Source organism: Monodelphis domestica, chromosome 3 (assembly GCF_027887165.1).
Source record: "Monodelphis domestica isolate mMonDom1 chromosome 3, mMonDom1.pri, whole genome shotgun sequence".
Taxonomy (NCBI): Eukaryota; Metazoa; Chordata; class Mammalia; order Didelphimorphia; family Didelphidae; genus Monodelphis; species Monodelphis domestica.
Window position 1 is genome coordinate 199,202,086 of NC_077229.1, and position 23,468 is coordinate 199,225,553.

The 23,468-nt window shown below is 33.8% G+C and overlaps 1 protein-coding gene across 2 annotated transcripts in view; it reads left to right on the plus strand.

Moving 5' to 3' along the window:
- Positions 1–23,468, plus strand: part of DSP (desmoplakin) — a 49,441-nt gene that overhangs the window by 7,012 nt on the left and 18,961 nt on the right. For both annotated transcript variants that reach the window (XM_001377941.5, XM_007487987.3), the window contains exons 2-12: positions 7,959–8,064; positions 10,477–10,625; positions 12,170–12,344; positions 16,393–16,521; positions 17,009–17,059; positions 18,444–18,605; positions 19,873–19,977; positions 20,375–20,470; positions 20,829–20,954; positions 21,476–21,628; positions 22,678–22,832. In XM_001377941.5, coding sequence (XP_001377978.1) covers positions 7,959–8,064; positions 10,477–10,625; positions 12,170–12,344; positions 16,393–16,521; positions 17,009–17,059; positions 18,444–18,605; positions 19,873–19,977; positions 20,375–20,470; positions 20,829–20,954; positions 21,476–21,628; positions 22,678–22,832 — 1,407 coding nt within the window. The remainder of the gene's footprint in view (positions 1–7,958; positions 8,065–10,476; positions 10,626–12,169; positions 12,345–16,392; positions 16,522–17,008; positions 17,060–18,443; positions 18,606–19,872; positions 19,978–20,374; positions 20,471–20,828; positions 20,955–21,475; positions 21,629–22,677; positions 22,833–23,468) is intronic.

Sequence of the window (23,468 nt, forward strand, 5' to 3'; positions counted from 1 at the left end):
CCTGAAGCCTATTCTTATTTTTCCAGTTGCTGGTTGTCCTAAAAGCCTATACAGATTCCTCCAGTTTGGTTTTCCCTGTTCCCCTTCTCCTCCTCCTACCTCAACTCACTTTGTATTCTATTTTTTATGTACAAAAAATTTTATGTACAAAAAAATATTTTTCTTCCCAGTAAGAATGCAAACTTCTTGAGACAGACTAAAAGACTTACTAAAGTTATATTTTCAAGTCTTTGGTTCTTAAGCAAAGGATCTCCCCCCCTTATTTTTCAATGAATAAGCATTTTCCTTCTCTTCTATATCTCACACCCCTGAGACAAGAAAAACAAAACCTTTGTAATGAATATGCATAGTCAGACAAAAGAAACTCCCATCTTGGCCACATCCAACAATGTGTGTCTCTTTTAGTCTGTCACCTCTATCAAGAATTGAGCAGAATTCTCCATTATGATCCTCTGGAATCATTACTGGCTTTTTTATTGATCAGAGTTCTTGGGTTTAACATAAGATCGTTCTAATAATGTACCTGGCACTTATTACAATGTCTTACATATACTCAGTAAATATCTGTTGGATGAAATTAATGCATAGCATCTGAAAAAAAATCAGCTTGCATATAATTGTGTAGGAAGGACTACAGAAAATGGAAGTGTTTGAAAATAATTTAAATTGGTGCCACAGAAGAATTGATCAGAAATAGAAATCCCGGGACAGCTGAATGGCTCAGTGGATAGAGGGCCAGGCCTTGAGAAGAAAGATCTTGGGTTCAAATGTAACCTCAAATACCTCCTCCTTGTGTGGCTGTGGATAAGGTACTTAACCCCAGTTGTCTAGCTCTTAGAATGTTTCTGCCTTGGAACTGATACTGTCAATTCTAAGAGAGAGAAGGAATTAAAAAAGAAACAGAAATCCCAATTTTGGTTGTTTTGGAATTGACAGGCTCAAGTAAATAATTATATAGCACAAAATAAAAGAAAGAAAACTAAGTTTTCAGAGTATTCTCATTTCTTGTTCATGAAAATTCACTTTTACCCTGACACTGAATCAATCACTTTCATTAAATTAGTTGAATAGATTTGTATGCATAGTCAGATGTCTAATAGATAGTCTTGAGAAACAGCTTAGCAAAGTCTACAGAAAGTTAGGAAGAACTGGAATCAAATTTCATCTCTGACACATTATGGCTGTGTGACCTTAGTCAAGTAATTTTAACATTTTAATGCTCTAGGCAGTTCTCTCTAGGGCAGTGGTTCTCAACCTTTCTAATGCTGTGACCCCGCAATACAGTTCCTCGTGTTGCAGTGACCCCAAACCAAAAAATTATTTTGGTGGCTACTTCAAAACTGTAATTTTGCTACAGTTATGATTCGGAATGTAAATACCTGATATGCATTATGTATTCTCATTGCTACAAATTGAGAGGTTGAGAACCGCTGCTCTAGGGCTATAAAATTGCTGAGAAGATGAAGGCCTGAATTGATATGGAGAATTTCCTCATGGGTCCAGTTCCTATTCCTAAATATTCTTAGAAATTCCTGAACCTGTCAAATTACTGGTACTTACTTGTTTTATAATCTCAGAGCAACATTTTCATCTAGGATGGCCTTAAAATCATATATTAAGACAAAGACTATAAATCAAAACAAAAGTGAAAAAATGAAAATAAAAACTTCAGAAACTTACCAAGTATAGGCATATCCTTTAATACTTATTATTGTGATCAACTCTCTCCCTCCCTTCTACCTCTCTCTTCCGCCCTTACCACTAAACCAAGGTAACTCATCAAAAAGTTCCAAGCCATCACCAAACTGTAATTTATCCCTAGTGGAGGGATACATTTTTGGAGCTTTTAGTTTTTTGTTTTTTAATGGTAGAACTTTAGAAAGAGAATCAGATGAAGAAAGTACTTGTGAAAATTGCTTTGGGATTTACAACTCATTAAATAAATATTTTTTATTGATTCACTTTTCAAGAATTTTAATATGTTAATATCGTTATCATGATTTCTATTACCAACAAATATTCATCAACTCTGACCTATGGACTCTGTGCTCGGTTCTTGGGATGTAAAGAGATATGAAACAAGGTCCCTGTGTTCATAGGGTTTACATTGTAACTTGAGGTGTATGCAATAGTGTAATAATAAAACTACTAATTGGAATAGACCAGAGATTAATATTATGTCTACTTAACAGAGAAAAGATCTGTTTTTATGCTTAACTATTTCCATCCAAGGGCAGCTAGGTGGCAAAGGGTCAGAAAGACTCATCTCCCTGAGTTCAAATCTGGCCTCAGACACTTACTAACTCTTTGGCAACTCTTCTAATTGGCAAGTCATTTAGACCTGTTTGCTTCAGTTTTCTCATCTGTAAAATGAGTTGGGGAAGGAAATAGCAAATCACTCTGCTATCTTTGCCTAGAAAACTACAGATAGGGTCATGAGAGTTAGACATAACTGAAATTACTAACTGCTTCCACCTAGAATGCTTTTTGTATCTTATTAAAACAGTTATGCCTTAGTACCCCCAAGTAATACCTTTCTAAGACTTAATTTATAGAAGAATTGATGATCTGTAATAATGGAGGGAATTTGCATATCAGGATAGAATAATTTTTGCAAGTTTGTAGTATTAAATACTTAGGATAAAAAACTCATATTTGAACCAAGAATTAAACTTCTACTAGTCAGACACCATGCTAAGCACTTTACAAATATTTTGTTTGTTTTTAACAACAACCCTAGGAGGTAGGTGCTATTATTATCCCAATTTTGCAGTTAAGGAAACTGAGGCACACAGAGGTTAAATGAGTTGCCTAAGGTCATACAACTATTACTTGTCTGAGATCAATTTGAACTCAGTTCTTCTTGACTCCCAGCCCAGGGCTCTATTCACTGTGCCACCTAATTGCCCTCGCAGCTTAGATAGGGATAATTTTAAAATATTTTAACAATAAACCTTAATTATGAAATAGTTATTATTAGGTTAAAATTTAAAATGAGATAAATGAATAATTAAAAAATTTTAAATTGAGATTTAAAGCTACAAAGAACCTTCCACACACTATCAATCCCTCTTTTTACAGATGAGAAAACTGAGAGGTTAAGTTACTTGTATAAAATCACAAGTGGTAGTAGCAGTCTTTGAACTCCAAATCAGGTGTTCTTTTCCCTATACTCCATTGTCTTTACCAATATGTGAATCTTATTTTCTCAAAACAAAAGGGTGATGCTCAAGAAAGTAAAATCACAAAGTTATAACTTCTGAAGCAGTAAAAATTCACATGCATAATCATATTATTCATCCTGGATATATTTTAGGGAAAGTTTTCCTTTTAGCAATTGTAAAAGGAATTATCATGGAACTGTGTTTAAGCAAGTTTGAAATGAACTTTTAAAAAAATATAAATGTAGTCTGCTTTACTTTTGTGAGTCCAAGGATAAAATAGAATCCAGTTTTTAAAAGAACATTTTTTTAAAAGGGGAAAAATTACTTTCTTTAGGACAAATATATAATGTAATTTTATTTTTTTAAAGAAATTAATACTCTTGTTTTTCCTGCTCAAATTAATGAATAACTTTTCTTTTACTATTAGGAAACTGTATATTTAGAGGAAAAACTTCTGAATTTGGAATCAGAGGATCTGTATCAAAATGACAGTTTTGCTATGATCCTGTAATCTATTATGCAGCTTGTTATTACAAAGTACAAGACAGAATAGTAAATTTTAAAATTGTTTCTCTAACTGCATGGCTTATGGATTTTATTACTTTCATGAATCTTTTATTCCATATTCATTTTAACATGGGGCAAAATTTAATTTAAATAATTATATATATATAAGAGAAAAAATTTAAAACAATTTTCAAAACCATTAGTGTATTTGTGTTGTATAATTTTATTTCTTCAAAGCTTTAGGCATGAATAAGCCATCAAATAGAATTTTTTAGCATCCACATAGAAGTAGCAGTGTAGAATTTTTAGCTATGGACTCTAGGTTTATCAGGTCCATATTCCAACTGGTTAAACTTTTAGAGTAGTCATTCTGTTGTACAGGAAGAACAAACACTACATTTTTAATAGAAAAGGAAGGAATTTTAAAGATTATTTAGTCTAACCATCTTTTTCTACAGATGAGGAAATTTGGACCAAAATTGGGTCCAGAGACTTGCTTATATTATTCAGTAGTTTATTGCAGACTGGGGACCTAAACCAAGTCTCCTTAATCTTTCTACCACATAGAGAACATGCTCTTCTCAATAATGCCAGTCTCTGTAGAGGTTAAAAATTCTAATGGATGATGGCTTGTTGATTCAAAGAATACAAAATGCATAAAGGGCTTATTGTTTTCTCAAACAGTTGAAGCATTTGGTGCCCTTTATCAAAATCCCTCTTCCTGGTTCTTGATTTAATGTAATAGGCTCACAGGTTGTGTATCTGGTTCCCTTCCTCACCTTGAGTTTGCCTTTCCTTTCTTGTATGCCTTTTTTTAGTATACAACCCAAACTACACTGGTATTCTTCAAAACAAAATAGTCACACAGTTGCATCTTCATTTTTTGCAATAGAGTCAATCCTGAAAAGGTGAATATAATTGGAAATTTTGTAAATATGATTATATCTTTTTTGTAGACTTTGTATTACATTTTCAGCAAGTCTTTCCATATACTTCAGCTTTAGGTCTTCTAACCATTAAATTCCTTTCGCCTTTTCCCTATCTCCATCTTCTACCTCCAATCCCTTAAACTAACCATTTATTGATAGGCCCAAACTAAAGCAAACACAAATACTTAAGTATGCCAAAGCAGAGTTAAGGTTACTCATTAATTGAACCAGATGTTCCTACCCTGTTTTGTATCATGGGTCCCTTTGTCAGTCTCATGAAACTTGAGGGTCCCTTCTGAGAATAATATTTTTCAATGTATAAAATAAAATATATTCTATTGAAAAAGGAAAACAATTATGTTGAAACACAGTTGTCAAAATATGTGTTTTTAAGGTTCACAAACTCCAAGTTAAAAACTCATGCTGTAGAAAACTTTTTTTACTCTGAATAATAATAATAATTATTATTAACTATTATCATCATTGATTTTCATAGGGAGATAAGGATGAGGCACATTGTGTTTGGAGTAGAGTAGGGAAGACAGCTATATACAGACACAAATGAGTCTTTTACCACAATAATTAAGCAGTTAAAAAAATAGATCTAGAACCATTACAGTAATTCTAAAAATAGACTGTCTTATGCATGGTAGGTGCACAATTTATATTTGGGGAAAGAGAATAAGCATTTATATAGTGCCTACAATATGTCAGGTACTATACTAAGTACTTTTAAAACTGATATTATCTCATTTCATCCTCATTACAACCCTGGTAGATAGGTGTTATTATTATATCTATTTTACTGGTGAGGAAATGGAGACAGAAGTGACTTGCCCAGGGTTACACAGCTAGTAAATATCTGAGGTAGGATTTGAACTCATGAAGCTGTCATCCTGATTCTAAGCCATGCACTTTGTTCACTGTGTGACCTAATTGCTCAGCTAGATAGTTTTGTCCAATCCTTTTTTTTTTTTTTAACAGATCAGAAAACAGAGGCCTATTCCTTTTTATTATCCTTTTTTCTTTTTTTTTTCTTTATGGAAGGGGATGGAAATATGATGGGGAATAGGTAAAAGGTAACAAAGAAAAGGTCATTGAGATATCTTTCCAAAAAAAAGTTAAGGAACAGAAAGCCAGAAAGAAACAGACAAAAAGGACAGCTTAGGAAACTACCATTTGATTTATCGTATATTTTATTTTTTATGTATTTAAAATTTTTATTTTGCCTTATCATATATTTTAAAAGAAAAGCCAGTTGTATATCATAGAGAACTGCAGTTTCATATCTAACCTTTTTTCCCCCCCTCTTCTACTGTGTTAGTAGATACGCCCATTTTATTTGGTGTTTGTTGTTTCATAATAAAATAAAATTTAAAAGAAATAAAGACAACTGAGGCCCAGAGAGAAGTTGATTGGAAAATTTCTGAGATTGTTAGTAGTAAACCCAACATGAAAATCTCGACCATCTTCCTCTTAATTCAGCCCTCTGTTCATTCATCATCTTGCGTTTGAAAAACATTTTAGCTGTTGCATTTCGGTACTTTACCAGGATTTGCATCCAAGCGAAGTGTTCCTTACATATTTCTCTCAGAAAGGAGATTTTTCTCTGTAACAAAGTATTTTTTATCTACTTTTCCATTCTATGAAAGGTCCCTTTTGTTTCCCAGCTTAATACAGTGGACAAGATTGCAGTACTGGAGTTAGAAGATTGAAGGAGATTCCTTGAAAGTAGTCTGGAGTTGGATGATAAGATGGAAATTTCTTGAGAGGAGTTTGGCATTGGAGGATGCATGGAAACACCTAGAGATGAATCTCAATTTAGACAATATATGGAAACTTCTTAAGAGAAGGGGCTCTTTCTTTTCTTTCTTTCTTTCTTTCTTTCTTTTTTTTTTGTCTTTGTATCGTTAGTCAATGTCTGCCACATAACAGATGCCTAATAAATGCTTGTTGACTGATCAAAGGTGTCCTCTTTGGATGAGTCATTTAGCCTCTCTGCCTTAGTCTCCTTATCTGTAGAATGAGGAATTATACCTCAGAGGTCTCTCATAGCCATGATTGATTATATGGTTAGAAATAGCACTTGTGTTAAAAAAAATAAGGCAAAGAATTTAGAAATAAAGAGATTTCTAAAGGTATTCCTAAAGGATACTACTATTATTTCCTCTTCAATTAGTAATTAATCAACAAACATTTTAAAAACTCCTACTTCATGCCAGGCACTGTACTAGGCATTGGAGATTCAAATACAAAAAGAAACAATTCTTGGACTCAAGGGACTCCTGTTCAACTAAGGAAAGTAAACAAGATGTTCTTTGACATGTGAAATTACATAAATCCTTTTGGATTCTTCCTACCACTGTAGGACAGGTTTCAACAGTTTTCTTTATCTCTATAAGAACTAAAAACATTTTTACATGAAAGACCTATTTTATTTTAAAAAGTAGAAAGCATTATGATTATGAAATCAGTTGGAATTTTGTACAAGTTGAGGCAACAAATGTAGGCTTATTAGCTCAGAACAGTGATAAAAATTTTCCAAGTGGCACACACACACACACACACACACACACACACACACACACAATTAAGAATATAGAAGAATGTGTTAATAATAATAAAAGGATAATATAAAATCTAGTAGGAATAATTGTCTGTTGTATGTCATGGAAAGATGTATAGCTTATGTCTACTCAGGTTTTTCTTGGTAGTTTGGGTTGCTAAAGATAACCATTGTAATTGTGATAAGTTTTTTTTTCAGAAATTTCACTTGATGTGATACATTTTTAGAACTAGTAATTTACTGAGTTATGATGGAATAGTGTTGCATTACAAATTATTTTTTTTTAAATAGCTGATGTTTCCAAGAAAATTGTGCCAACCTATTCATTTTCTGCAGACAGGTAGTGCCAAAGTAGAAATACATGTATGCTTGGTTTGGTATTACCTTAAAGAAAGATATTTACTTTAAAGGGAATCTGGAAGAATATTTCATAACTTTCTCTACATTAGGGACAAATGTAATTGGCTGGTGATTTTCCCTGTGCGCTTCCTATTTTCTTTACCTTTGTTTTTTATTCCTTCCATTGTTTGATGAAAGCATTTACTCAACAGCCAGATTTTCTTTATTTCCTTTTGTCTCTGAAGTTGTCATGCTTATTTAGGATAGTCTAATCTGTTTCTTTAGCAGGATTTGTGATATTATAGATTCTACAGTATGATTCATTATAGGAACAAGTGATATAGAATCTCAAGAAGAGCTGCATGGTGTGGGGATTACATAATTTATAATAGTTTTGTTGCAATTTTTCTTTAATGCAATCATTTTCCCCATACCTCTTTTTTGCTTCATCAGTCAAACTGGAGGCACAATGTCCAGGCACCAGAACCAGAACACAATCCAGGAGCTTCTGCAGAACTGTGCTGACTGCTTGATGCGGGCTGAGCTCATCGTTCAACCTGTGAGTTCTCTTTATCTTTACCAAAGCTAGCAGAGAAACTTCTGTTACTCTGGCCCATTAGGTATTTCTTAACTCTTTTAGAGCCTCTTTATTCAGCTGACCTCTTGCAGATGACCTCATAAAAGGAGATGCCTTTTTATGGAACAGACTTGAGTGGAATTTGTTTGTTCTTACTAAGTTTTTCATGTTAACTCATTAAATTAAATATGAACTAGTTCTAAAAATCGCCTAACAAATATTAGATTAGTTTCAGTTCACAGAATTATAGAACTGGAAAGGAATTTAAATTAAATATTAATTTAGAGAATATTTTGACATTCTGAGTTCATTAGTTTCATTTATTTATTTGAAAAATTCTTCATTCTTACATTATTTCCCACTAATCCATTCAACTTAGTGGAAATAGGTTGCCAGAAACAAGAGTAAAAAGAGTGTGTATTCATTTAGCAGCATAAAATCCTAGAATACAAAGGCAGAAACTATGGGCAAGGTGTTGAGCAGAAGTGTGATTATTTTTTATATCAATAAAAACTGCTCACATAGTTATATGTGTAACTGACAAATCCCCAAATATCCACTAATATGATATTTTAGCAACTATTCTCAACTTTTTCCATGTTTAACTTATTATTCAGTGTGATACGTCTCAATTTAGAAAATTCAATTCAAAATTTATGTTTTCTAACTCATGTTAAATAATAGAAAATACATTTTGACATTAATCTGATTAATTAAATGTTCAAGTAATTTACAAAGTATTTTATTTTTATTAGGCTCTTTTTTTGTTAATAAAAATGTTTGGGCTCTTTTAAAAGTACAGTAAATTAATTACATTATAGGTTTTGGTTTGTTCTTTGATTAGTTTCTTTGGTTTGATGGTTTGAAATATAATACTATGAAATAAAAGTTCACCTGCTGAATGTTTTCCTTCAGAAGGAGGAAATGTCCTTGGGAAGGCATAATAATGAATACACAGAATAGCTTTAAAAATTATTTTCAAATGCCATGACTATAATTGTTATATTTCTGTATTTGGCAAGAAAAATATACCTACTATTATGCCATTAGTACTTTTTAAAAAATACAATTCTTATGGGAGGAATGATTAATAGCTATAGTTACTAATATACTTAAAGTTTGAACTTGGAATAAAAATATAAAATTTAAGGCTTGATTCAAAAAGCATAAAAGAAGTAGAGTCTGAATTATATTCTTTTCATATATCAGGCTATGTATATTTATGATCTCATCTTTCTTTAATAATAACGAGGAAGAGTATACAAGCAAACTGAGATCTCCTTGGATGCCACCAGTGATATTTACTTAGTCTTGAGGAGAAATCAATCACATGTCTTTTGTGACTGTTCTCTTTTCCTTTTATAGATTTTAGGAATTTTATTTCCCTTTTCCTTGTACCCCAAATCTATGAATGACATATGGCCAAAACATCTGAATTAAAATAAGGAAGAGAATATTTTCAAAATAAGATCATGTATGAAACTGAAGTGGCATAACCATCTGCTCTTTTGACTAAGGACAGACAGTTTTCTATTTAAGAAGTAAAATGGCTGGTATAGGTTACACCCTTGCATATTTTTTCCTTATTAAAGCTTATGGGTATAATAAAATGCTGTTTGACTTCTTGATAGAGAGGGAGAAATCACTCAGTAGATGGAATGATTGGAAAATATCAAAATGGAACACAAAAATATACTAAACTGTTTACCCCCATTTGATTTAATATTGATTTTGTATTATAAAATTAGTGAAGCAAACCCACTGGAGTTGATATCAATAAATGTGGCTTACTGGCATTTGGGAAAAAAAAGTGGGAAGATTTTGCCTGCTAAAGAGCCTGTCAATGATGCCTTTTATTCATGCAATAGAAAGAACTCAGGATTTGATGTCAGTAGGTCTGGATTCAAGTGCTGATTTGACCACTAACTTCCTGAGTTATCTTGAACAAGTAATTTGTCCCATTTAACATAATTTTTCTCCCCCTCTGAAATGCTGGAATGGGAATAATTGAGATCTCAGATAACTAAATAAAAATAAATGAATAAATCTTGTGGTTTTCAGCATCTATAGTCATAAGAAGACTTCTTGTCTTTCTCATTCTGTGAGTCATTGCTCCTTGACATGTAGGAGAAACTTCAAGGAGCTCTCTAAAAGTAGCTGGCTCATAAATTTTCATGGTTTAAAATTGGGCTTATTCCTCTTTTTCCACTTATCAGATTAATAAGATTATTTTCTTTTAAGTATTTGGTGTAGTTTGGTGGGGAAATTTTATAGCACTTGTCAATACCTGTAAAAGAAAAAATTAAGGAAAGTATTTTGCTTCAGTTAACAAATACAAAGTTTCCTTTTGGGAAGCAAATGTTTTATATCAGTTATGTGTATTCTTTCTCTCAGGAGCTGAGATATGGAGATGGTGTACAGCTGAGTCGGAGTAGAGAACTGGATGAATGTTTTGCTCAGGCCAATGATCAAATGGAAATCACTGATGGTCTAATCAGAGAGATGCGGCAAATGGGTCAACCATGTGATGCTTATCAGAAAAGGTATTGTAAATATTCAATGTTCAGAAGGGTTAGAATCCATTAAAAAAAAAAAACAAACTTCAGCAAGTTCAGTTATATTGTTAATTTTCCTATGGTACATGTTTTTAGTTAAAAGGTATGCTTTCTCTAAGGAAGCTAAAACCCTCAGTACATAGCTATTCTATGTTGTGTTATGTTATGTTTGTTTGCTTTGGATGTCTTTTGTATATGCATCATCTGAAATGCCTCTAAGACAGACATAGAATGGATCTGTTTTGGGATAGAGTTATAAAACAACTCTGAAGTAGATGTAAAATGACTTCACCAAGAAGAGTAAACGCTTGATTCAGGTACCAGTAGTAAAGTCTAGTTTTTAAATTTGAAAAGTCACAATGACTCTCTTTTTTGGGGGGGGGTTTAACTTTTCAAATAAAACCTTTATTTAGAAGATAGTAGATGTTTACTCTGTACTTGATTTCTTAGTTAAATTATAAAAAAAATTTTATTGATATATTTTTAATTTCCAAATTTATCCCTCTCCCTTTTGCTATCTAAGCAGACATGGTTGGTAGCAAATAATTTTTAAAAAGCGGGAAAAGGGGAACAATATCAGTTCTGAAAAAAACTCATCACCTGAGCAGATACAATGTTTAATACTCATAGTCCTTTTACTCTTCAATGAAGGAATAGAAGTGTATTTTCTCATCTCTTCTTTGTAGTAAAGCTGGATCATTGGTTAAATGGCATTCAGTTTAATTTCCTTCCTTTTATTTACATTGTTATAGTCACTGTGTATGCCATTTTCCTGTTTCTGCTTTCTTTACTTTGTATCGGTTCACGTCTTCCTATGCTTCTTTGTATTCCTCATATTTATCATTTAATATAGCACAATGACATTACAGAACATTCACAAACCACAATTTGTTTATCAGATCTTGAGTTTATGGGAATACACTTTGTTTCTAGGGTTTTGCTCGCCTTCTTGAGACTGAAGTTTAAAAAATGAGACTTTTATTTAAAAAAAGTCATTCCAATGATTTATAAACTGACTTTATATTTCATGAGAACCATTGACCAAAAAATGAGTTTTGGGATTAAAGAGAGAAAAGTTCTACAAGCCTAGCCAATGATTGCTATGTTTTCCATGTTGGTGTTTCATGCTTTAATAATTATCATGAGAGTCAATTGTGCTTTGCTTTGGTCATGATTTAGTTCAAGTGTGTGCTGGTTTTTTTTTTTTTTTTAATCCTTAGCTTCTGTCTTGGAATTGATACTTTGTGTTGATTCCAAGGGAGAAAGGTGGAAAAAACTAGTCAATGGGTATGAAGTGACTTGCCCAGGGTCTCACAGCTAGGAAATGTCTGAGGCTAGATTTGAACCTAGGGCCTCCCATCTCTAGGCTTGGCTGTCTATTCACTGAGCCACCTAGCTGCCCCAGTTCATGTGTTCATGGTGTGGGTGAGCAGATTCAACCATTTTTACTTTGTGTTTTCAAACTTTTCAGAGTCAAAGGAGATTTTAGGACACCTTCCTGACCTTTCATAATTGTTATCTTTTCCTTTCAGATTACTACAGCTTCAGGAGCAAATGCGTGCCCTTTATAAAGCTATCAGTGGTCCCCGAGTAAGAAAAGCCAGCTCCAGGGGTGGTGGAGGATACACTTGTCAGAGTGGCTCTGGGTGGGATGAATATACCAAGCGCCTCACCAGTGAATGCTTGGGATGGATGAGACAGCAAAGGGTAAGCATTTTTCTGATTCACTGATAATCCGGTCCTCATAAACCACAAAGCTAGGACTTCAGACAGTATTCTTTTGGTAAGTGAGATTGAATAGGGTCTGAAAGTACATTATGCATGCATGGCACAAAAGATGCTAAGATCATATAGTAGAGTCAGGATTCCATATTGAAACAGAAATTTTTAGAGTTTATCTCTCATAGTCATCTTATCAGCCACTTATAACTGAGTTTAATTTACTTTCATTAAGAAAAATATATCTGTTGAGATTTATATATAGTTTTACATAGAACAGAGATATCAGATGCAAACCTGATGGGTTTTAAAAATCTCAGTCTTGAATACTCCTATAAAAATGAACTTGTTTGGCTTTTAATGTAGGAGGAGAGTAAACTTCAAGATCTACTTGCTTCAAAGACCTACTTTCCATTTATTTTTATTTACCATTAACTTGTGCTATGTAATGTTACACCTTCTATTAAATCTAGAATTTTTGACTCAAGAATAAAGGCAGGAAATTGTTTTGAAAACTTAGCTACTTAAATAGACCTGGCATTACCCTACATGGTTGCCATTATGTATATGGTATACATGTGCATGGAGAATTGGTCATATACGTCTAACCTCTAACATAACTTGAGAATACTGATTTCTGTGAATTGCTTAGGGAATCTTTGTCATCATTTTATCATCAGACTTAATATCTATTTAGCTACTATAATTTATATGGAAAATTTTTCACATTTGACTCCAATGACTTGTAGGATGCAAAAAATAAATGTCAGAGGAGTTTGCTCACTGATATCATGAGACATTTGTTTTCTTAAGATTTTGCCTTCATATTTGTGATACTTGGGTTTGTTTTTTAAACAGTTGCAGAGGATTGCTTACAATATTAACACATTGGATGAGCTCAGCCTGCATTAAAACCAGATCTTCCAGTTTGGGCCTGTTAGTTGATTACCTTATATTTATGATATGACATTGTCTTTTCATGCAACTATTAGGTCACCAGAGTAGGAATAAAGTAAAATAAGAATTACAAAGCACATTGACCCTTTCTCTAGACCTGGAGTTTCTATGAGTTTTAAACTCTAATTGTTGTTTTGTTTTTTAAAATACCCATTTTGGAGATTTTTTCCTTGGAAATCTACTACTGATGAACTGTAATTCTCAGAAATCATATATATATATGTATATATATATACATATATATATATACATATATATATATATATATATATATATATGAAATCCAGAATTGTGGGTGAAGGGAGAGATTGAGCACTTATAAGAGTAATTGGTCTACATCTGGAAGAGAGTTTTATTAATCAGTGTCATGATAGATTTATAAGAGGTAATATAGTGTGGTGGATAGAAAACTGGCCTCTGAATTATGAAGACCTGAATTCAAGCCCTGCCTCTACCACACAATAACTGTATGACTTTATACAAATCCCTTAACCTCTCAATGCAACCATACAACCCTCTAAAACAGTAAAAAAAAAAAGTCAGCAAATTCTGACCTGCATTGGTAGGGGGCACTTCTTTACCTGAAGTGACCTAAGTCAATGAAGTCACAGGTCCAGTCTCTGTCCCTGTCCCACAACAAACTGAACAGATGTTAACCTGCAACTAGGGCAGCTTCAGGGAACAGTAGAATGCTGGGCCAGAAGTCAGGTAGATTCATCTTTGTGAGTTCTAATCTAGTGTCACACTTATTAGCTGGTGACCCTGGTAAATCACTTAACTCAGTTTGCCTTGGTTTCTTCATCTGTAAAATGAGCTGGAGAAGGAAATGGCAAATCACTCCAGTGCCTTTGCCTTGAAAACCCCAAATGGGGTCATGGAGACTTGGACATGACTGAAATAACTGAATGACAAAAACCTCCAATTGTTTTAAAGTGCTCTGATGTGATGCTCCTAATTGATGAGCTTTTCATCCAGCTGAATCTTTTCCCACTGAATACACATTTTTTTCTTAGCATCTGTAACCTGTATGGCTCAATAAGATACTGTGGGGATTGCTAAGAAGCAAAAGAGGGAATATAAACATGAAAAATTTATAACTAGGTCTGTGGACAGTTCTCTGACTGTTATGGACAAGAAGTACTATATGAATTCAAATGGGGGAGAGAGATATAATGATAAGTTGGAAGAATGATTCAACACTAATGTAATTGGCCTACATCTAGAAGTGCTTTGTTACTAATCAGAGCCATTGAAATAAAGAGTTATGGAATTATAAAGAAAGGCTTCATGGAGATAGATGGCTATCACTTTAAACTTGAAGTCTAAGTCAGGCATTAAGACTATAGACTACAGCAACAATTTTAATGTTTTGATTACAGTTTTAGGCTATAGTCCCTATGAAGCAGATTAATTATTATACTTTTCTTAGACCATAATGGTCAGTAAAAAGAATATAACTGAGAAAATGAGCTTACAAATGAAAGAAACTTGATTTTCCATAATTGTACTTAGCCCAGTTCTTCAGGTTTAAATCAGCAGTAGTTCCTAAGCAAGCTGTTTAATTTAGCTTTATAGATAATATACCTTTGTAGCAAAAAGTCCACCTTTTTAAAATCAGGAGAAACTTGCATTGGTAAATAGTTCCCTCTCTTAAAGTGGCTAATGTCACAAGGGTTATCAGTACTCATCTAATGAACCCATTGGTCTCAGAACAACTATTCAGACTGTTCTCCTCTCCAAGAGAAAGTTATCTTATCATTTACTTGGTGGTTTGCCCCTGCATTCTCTTTTAGCTTTTACCTCCTTGCCTATCTTTTCCCAAGCACACCATTCTGTATTCTGCATTTCAGTCCCTAGAGACCCAATTACAGCTCTGAGTTTGAAAGATCTCTTTTTCTAACAGCACAATCCCTGGGAGATCATAGATGGCTTCTTCACCTTTTTAAGGTTTTTGTTTTGTCTTTCCTTATTTGGTATTCCACTGATGGAAGACTGAGATTCTATGCAGCTGGGTTAAATTCCCTGAGTTTGGCAATTATTGAGAGGATCAGGTTTGGAGTGGTGCCATTGCGTGACCATTTTTGTGTATTGCACATCTAGAATCTGAAAGGCTTGCCCTAGAGAATTGAGAAAGGGTCAGAGTTCTTTGTAATGTTTAAATGTTGGGCTCTGTGAAATGGCTTCACTTTTTGAAAGTTTGCCAGGTCTATTTGAGCACAGGTGTGGCTTAGCCCAGGAGGTAAGGCAGTTGCTGTTACTAAGTCCTGAAAATAGCCCTCAGCAGAAAAATTTTGCATAGGAAATGAGTAATGGTGACTTAACAATTTGCAAATAATATATATGTATGTGCTTATATACATATATTTATTTATACACATTCTATATTGCACACATGTTATATACATATAATAATACACAGAATTTTTATAGTTGTCATGTAATATATAGTATGCACATATGCATATGTATGTGTACACACACATTCATCTGTATGGTAGGGAAATAGATTAGAAAAAATGAACTAAATCCTCGATGATGTGGTCTTCTGTTTTTGGCCTACCACTATTTCAAATATTACAAATATGTAAAGTTATTACCAGAAAGCACCTTAAATTTCATGCTATAAGAGAAAACTTTTTATTGTGCTTCTTGGTAATAACTTCATATATCTATAATATATGAAACAGTAATAATCTAAAAAGAGTAGATTTTAATTAAAAAGACAAACCTATAAGTTCTCTTCCTTGGAGACAAATTCATGAATTATCTCTCTGGGCAATCCCTTGAAGCTATGGCTGTGCTTGTCCTGGGGATTCTTAGGGAGTACCCACAGTACTTGTGGGAAATCTTTAGGAATTCTGGGACATTTGAATATATTAGTTTGAAAAATTATTTTATATTCTAAAGTATCATGCTTCCAAGGATGAAAAAAACTTTTATTTCAAGTTTTTGTAATTCCCCTTTCCCTGCTACTATAATCCACTCCTCCTTGTATTATGGGATTTTGTGTAGTATGGAAGATGTGTCTTTCAGTCAAGGAGCTGCAGACAAAGAGACATGTTTGTTTTTTCTTTCTTAGGCGGAGATGGACTTAGTGATATGGGGCGTCGATTCTGCATCTGTAGAGCAACATATCAATAGCCATAGAGTTGTCCACAATGTGATTGGAGACTATCGGTGGCAGCTGGATAAAATTAAGGCTGATCTGGTATTACCTTTTACATGCTCTCTTTTGAAAATATGTTTATTGGAAGGGTGGGTAATTTCTCTTATTCTAAGAAGTCTTATAAATAATATTAGCTTATAATTATTACCATTTCTGAGCTGGTGGTACAGTTGTATAGTCATTTCACATATAGGGAATTGGAATTATTTATCATCACATGGCACAGATAAAACTTAAGTTGGAATTTTTTTAAATGCCAGACATAGGTGGTTTCTGTTACCTTGGAAAAAAATTAATTTGAAATGCCTTATTTTAACCAGGAACATGAGAGTGATTTCAGGCAAATTATCTGGAGACAACTAATTTAACTGTAGTTGGTTGAAAGATTCATTTACACATTAGAACAGACACTACTTTGGATGGAAAGGATCTGAAGCCAAACCTGAGAAAGAGCTGATCAGGAATAATGCCAGGACTGGGTTGAATTCTCAGGGAGCCCTGAATAGTAACTCCTTTTATTTTCTTCAAGCGTGAGAAATCTGCAATTTATCAGTTGGAGGAAGAATACGAAAACCTTTTGGTAAGTACATAGATTTCTCAAGTACATATAAATCATGCTTATGTTCAGTAAATGGCATTGCTACTAATAACAGTATAAATGTTTTAAAATTCTATTAGATTATAATTTTATATTTATTGAAGAATTTACTTCAGAAATTAAAATGGAGAAAATTGCTCTTAATTCAATCTGATAACAATGTCACACATAATTCTCTTTGTAACTAGTTACTTAATAAATGAATTGTGATGATAAGAATGATTAGAACAGATGTTAACTGGGAAGTAGAATTAAATTGATGAACATTTTCAACCTTTGTATTGTATTCCCTAGTCCTTTTTTGTATAGAAAAGAAAAAATATTGCTAACATTTTACTATCATCATATAATAGTGACAATGTTCCATAACAGTTAAGGGACTGGAAAAAATAGGAAGGAAATGTATTAGCTTTTAGTTAGCTATTGTTCTTATTAAAATTTAGAGCTGTGAGGATCAAATGAGATAAGGCAGATAAAGTGCTTGGCAAACTTTGAAGCACACCATGAGTTTAGCTACTTATTACTATTGATCTCATGATAACTCTTATTGGCAACAGTCTCCACCTCTTTTCATACTTAGCAAACATTGTGATTTTTGTGACACCAGCATCTCCTCTTTAGCTTTGAGAAAGGGTGGTAGAGATGGCCTTAAGTGATTTTGTGACCAGGGCAAACCCTATTCTGTAGCTTATTCATCTTTTCAGTTGTTTAAAACACAGTGTTTATCTGAGCACTGGCAGCTAAATCTAGTTGAGTTAAGAACGATATTACCAAATAGAACATTTTCATAACTTTTAAGACTACAGCATCATTTCTCAGTTGGGTGTTAGTAAGACACCGAGAACCATGATAGCATAATGGATAAAAAATGCCTGAATTCAAATCCTTCCAAGGATATACAATGGCTGTGTGACCCTGGGCAAATCCCAGCGCCAAGGCAACTCTCTAAAGACTCTAAGTCACAGAAAACATACCAACCTGATTTGATAGAGATTTATTCTTCTGAGAGTTTGCTGTGCTAATGAAATCACAGCTCCAGTCCCTAGCCCTGCTATAACATTGCTTAATACATATCAGCTTAAATTTTTTAATTAGGGAGAGAAGTCACAATTCTTTTTTTAGCAGCGCAATGATCTGTTTTATTTAATTAAAATTTTTTTTTGTTACAGTACTCACTTTATTTCCCTCCCTCCCCTCCACCCACCCTTCCCACAGCCAATGCACAATTTCACTGGGTATTACTTGTGTCCTTGAACAGAACCACAATTATTTTTAAATGGGTTTTTGTCCCCAAAGAGCAGCATCAACTGAAAGTTGTAAAATTCTGCATTAGGCTGTTGAATTGATTTGTATTAAAATTTTACAGAAAGCATCCCTTGAGAGAATGGATCACCTTCGCCAACTTCAAAGCATTATCCAGGCTACTTCCCGTGAGATCATGTGGATCAATGACTGTGAGGAAGAGGAGCTACTCTATGATTGGAGTGATAGAAACACAAATATTGCCCAGAAACAGGAGGCTTTCTCGGTAAATGCATTGCCCCTCTCTACATTGCCCCATTCCTCACCCCCCCAATTTTCTCAGTGTTTCAGCCTAGAAACTGCTGAATGGAAGGAAGGATATGATAATAGATAATATTAAATATTAGATACTCTTCCTGACTGGATAAGCTATTTATATTTTGGTCTAGTGGATACCAAACAGCAATTCATTTGATGTGTTTTTTTGGTGAAATTTATGTAGAAAAAACAGTGGTGAACAACATAGTTGTTAGTTGATGGTCAGTTTAAGAGCTAGTTAGATGTGGATAGAGTTCTTGACTTTGTTATGGGGAGGGTTAAAGAAAGGGTTCAAATTACATATAAATATATAATAAAAGTTTATTTAACTAAAGGGAGAAAGGAAGGGAAGGGAATAGGGGAGTAACTTACTTCTAACCCACCCAGATATTAAAACCTTAAACTTTTTAAATTATCTTAACCTAACTAATTAAAGGAACAATTAAAGATAAAGAGGGATTTGTAAAGTCAATAGGGCCCAACATTCTCACACCAGAGTCCTCCTTTGGGTCAAACAGCCTCAGAATGAAGAATCCTCACAGAATTCAAGGGGGAATGAGGATTAACACACACACACTGTCCACCAGAGTGGGTAATCACTCACTCAACCCCTCCTTGAAGATGGTCCAATTCCCTGGCAGCTCCAAAGTTGTTTTCCTTCAGAGAGAGACACCTCCACACCTTCTCTGTCTTCTTCCAGTTCCCAACTGTCAGTCCCCAACTGTCTCTCAGCTACCCAGTGCTTAGAAAGGACCCAGTCCTTGCTCTATGGAATCTTGGTTTGCAGCATCCCATGCTGTCAGCCTGTCTTGTTATACCCTGCTAGAAATCCCTTACTACAACTTGGAATGAAGAAGATGTGAGTTCAAACCTAACCTCAGATACATAAAAGCTGTGTGACATGGAGCAACTCTCTTAATCTCTGTTTGCCATAGTTTCTTCAGCTATAACATAGGGATACTAGCACTTACCTCCCAGAGTTCGAGGGTCAAATGAGATAATATTTATAAAAAAGAACTTAGCACATTCCTTGGTGTGTAGTAAGTGCTATGTAAATGCTATTATTATAAAAATTTAGAAAGAATTTATTAAGAGATCATTGATAACACAAGAACTGTTAAAATGCCAATAAAAATAGTTTGTCTCTACAGTTATTAAAAAACAATGAGAGAAATGGAATGCTAATGGATGACTTGTTTTAAAGGGTTTGTTTATTCTTGGTCTTTTCTTCCCAGATTCGCATGAGCCAGTTAGAAGTTAAGGAAAAAGAACTCAACAAGCTTAAGCAAGAAAGTGACCAGCTTGTTCTCAACCAGCACCCTGCTTCAGACAAAATTGAGGTAGACCTCTTATATGACATTTATATTGTGTGTTTGTCAGGTAATAACTGGCAAAGCTTCCCAAAGGGGAAAGGTGGATATGTGGAACTGTCTTGAACTATCATAAAGCTTCGTTAGACTAGTCTAAATTTTAGTTTTACATCAGTATGTTATGCTTCTTTATCAAGGATTTTAAAAAAACAAACAACTTACTTCAGCTTTGAGCCAGTTCTGCATCAAGCAGTTTTTTTATTTTTTAAGTTTTAGAAGAAGCTCATTTATTTGACTTGGCACTAAAATCATAAACAAATGCCCAAGTTTTCAGTCAAACTGAAAAGTGCTGGTTCCTCTGGCCACCATTAAGGGGAAATAGCTTTAAGCTGCTTAATGACTTTAACAACTCCTGTTTTCTCTAAAGGCATACATGGATACTCTGCAGACACAATGGAGTTGGATTCTTCAGATCACCAAATGCATTGATGTTCATCTCAAGGAAAATGCTGCATACTTTCAGGTGAGATTTTCCTTCTATAATTGAATCTAATTTTAAAGAGCAAAAGCAAAAAAGCCCAATCACAATGTACAAACATGAATTATTCTTGATTTCAAGGAATAGGTATTTCTAGGTCACCAAAAGATTCTTAGGCAAGGAAGGTATCTTGAGATATTAAGAGTAGATAATATAAACAAGAATAAATTTCCTTCTTTGCTAATATTGTTATTTAACTATTTATAAGTTGTTTTTCTTATGATATAAAATGTGGTTATTACCTTATATGGCTTATACATTATTAAATGGAAAGTAATTATTGCATTTTTACTGATGTGCTCTTTAAGAAGTATTTAACTATGATCAATATCCTTTTTGGTAGTTTTTTGAAGAGGCTCAATCAACTGAAGCCTACCTGAAGGGCCTACAAGATTCCATCAGAAAGAAGTATACCTGTGATAAGAATATGTCCTTGCAACGCTTACTGGAACAGATCAAAGAACTTGAGGTATCATCAATATAACATCTTTGTCAATGAAAAAAATGCAATTCAGTAGGACTTTTATTCACTTAGTATACCTCTCCTGATTACTAGATTATAAGTAATATGCAAAAGAATCTGAGGCAAATAAAAGAAGATCCCTAGGTGTACATGGGTTCTTGATTTTTCATAAATTAAATTATGTAAATTTCTCTGCAATTTTCATGCCAAAATGAAAACAAAGAACAGTGATTTCTTGGCCTCAAAAATCCTTTGAAAAAGAAAACTTAGAAGTTTAAACAATTCTTCCACATTTTAAAATTCCTTTTTTGTTCCTTTTATTCACAGGTAATTAGTTTATATAGAGTTTATCTTGAAAGGCTCTCAGACACCCCCCAAATAAATTTGGTGGCTTTATAATGACTCTAACCATAGCAATAAGTATTTTATCAAGTTTTAATAACTATATTTTAAAGCATCTAGAAGATTTTACCAGAAAATTCATAGACTATTGCCTTTTAAAACATAATTTTGAAATACAATTCCAGAAAGAAAGAGAGAAGATCCTTGAATATAAGCGCCAGGTGCAGAACTTGGTAAACAAGTCCAAGAAGATTATCCAGCTGAAACCTCGTAACCCAGACTACAGGAGCAATAAACCCATTATTCTCAGGGCTCTGTGTGATTACAAACAAGACCAGGTAAATACTGACTGTCTATTGTAAAGAATGATTCAAAAGTTCCTTTCCTTACATAAGAGGCCACTATTATCTTAAGTTTCAGGTAGCTCCATAGTGAATGGTTTTACTTTCATATCTCAAAGAGGCATTTATCAAATAGGCTCAATAGTTTCACTTTTCATGCTGATGCACATAATTATTTAACTTTTTTAGGGAACATTAGATTTGAATTTTATGCAATTATTAAATGTATGCATTTTTCTATAGGCTGCTTGGCAAATGTAGATATCAAATATTGAGGGAATCCATGTTTTAATCAATTAGTTAGATAACATCTATTTTTTTTTTGCATGTGAAATGTGGTTATCTAATCTAATATGAAATTTAGTACTAATCTATCGAGCAGAAATATCCTGATAGCAGACAGGGTGATTAATAGGTATGGTGCCCAGGGTGAGGAACCAGAAGGAGTATTGAGAATACTCATTAAAATAAAGCCAGTTATCATTTCTGCTTATGGAACTAGGGCTTCATTTTATGCTGACGTTTGGTTAATAGGGTTTTTTTCCCTAGTGTTCTGACACTAAATGGAATATTTGTTGGGTTTTGCCTTTATAAATTTCAAAGGTTATTGATGTCTTTGACTGATGAAGGAAGCCCACTCTATCCCTCCCCCTTACCACAGATACATACTACAAAACCTATATATAATCTGAAATGTTTTGCATCTTTATCTCTCAACTCCGGAAGGTGTGGTGCCTCCCCTCCCATGGCTTTTACAAGGAGGATCAAAAACCTTGTGTGCTTATAGACTAATCTGAAGTGTAAAACATGTGCCCTGAAACACTTCAGGGCAATCTGAACCAAATTGAAATGTAATATAAATATTTAACAAAAAAAATAATGAAACATGGATAATGTTAATTTGAGGTTTTTCAAGTCAATATATAGAGATCTGATTTTACTTGATTTGACACAGCTGGACAAGATGGCCTTTAAGGTCCAATCCAGCTCTGATTTTCTATTATTTTGTGAATAGAGGCAAAAATACTTTTGTTTTTTTGTTGCAGAAAATAGTACACAAAGGAGATGAATGTATTTTAAAGGACAACAATGAACGGAGCAAGTGGTATGTGACTGGCCCAGGAGGCGTAGACATGCTTGTCCCTTCTGTTGGTCTCATTATCCCTCCTCCAAATCCATTGGCAGTGGATCTTTCTTGCAAGTAAGTTTTCTATGAACCTCTCTTAATAATGGTCATCCCAGGTATTAGCTGGGAGTTGAGAGGGTCTATTTCCTCAAAAGATTGGACATTTTTACAAAGCTATTCTTTAGTTAGGAAAAAAATCCATTGGGCAAAGACAACTCTGCTTTTATCCTTAAGATTGTTTTATATTGAAATTTTACAATATCCACTATAGCAGGGCTCTTTGGAGGAAGATTTGGAAAAGATATTACACTAGTAAAGAAGAAAAAAAAGCCCACAGTCCAGCTGTGAGGGAATAGATGAGGCAGGGACATTTATCATTTATTCTTATCTATGTTTTGAAACTTTATTCTTGATGAAATTACCTATGAATCTTCTCAGCATTTCAATAATTTTGTACTTAGCTACAAATACAAGTGAAATATCAACTTGTTAGTCAACAGCATTTATTGGTATTTACTATGTGCTAGACTCTGTGGCTGAGAGCTGAGAATACAGCAGAAAGACAGTTCCTGCCCTCAAAGAGCTTATATTTTAATGGAGAAAGACAGCACATAAAAGGAAGATGAAAAGGGATGGGGAAAGAACCACGGTGCTCAACTGAGGGGGAACATGGTAGAAAAAGTGCTGAAGTGTAGCCTCATGAGATATGCT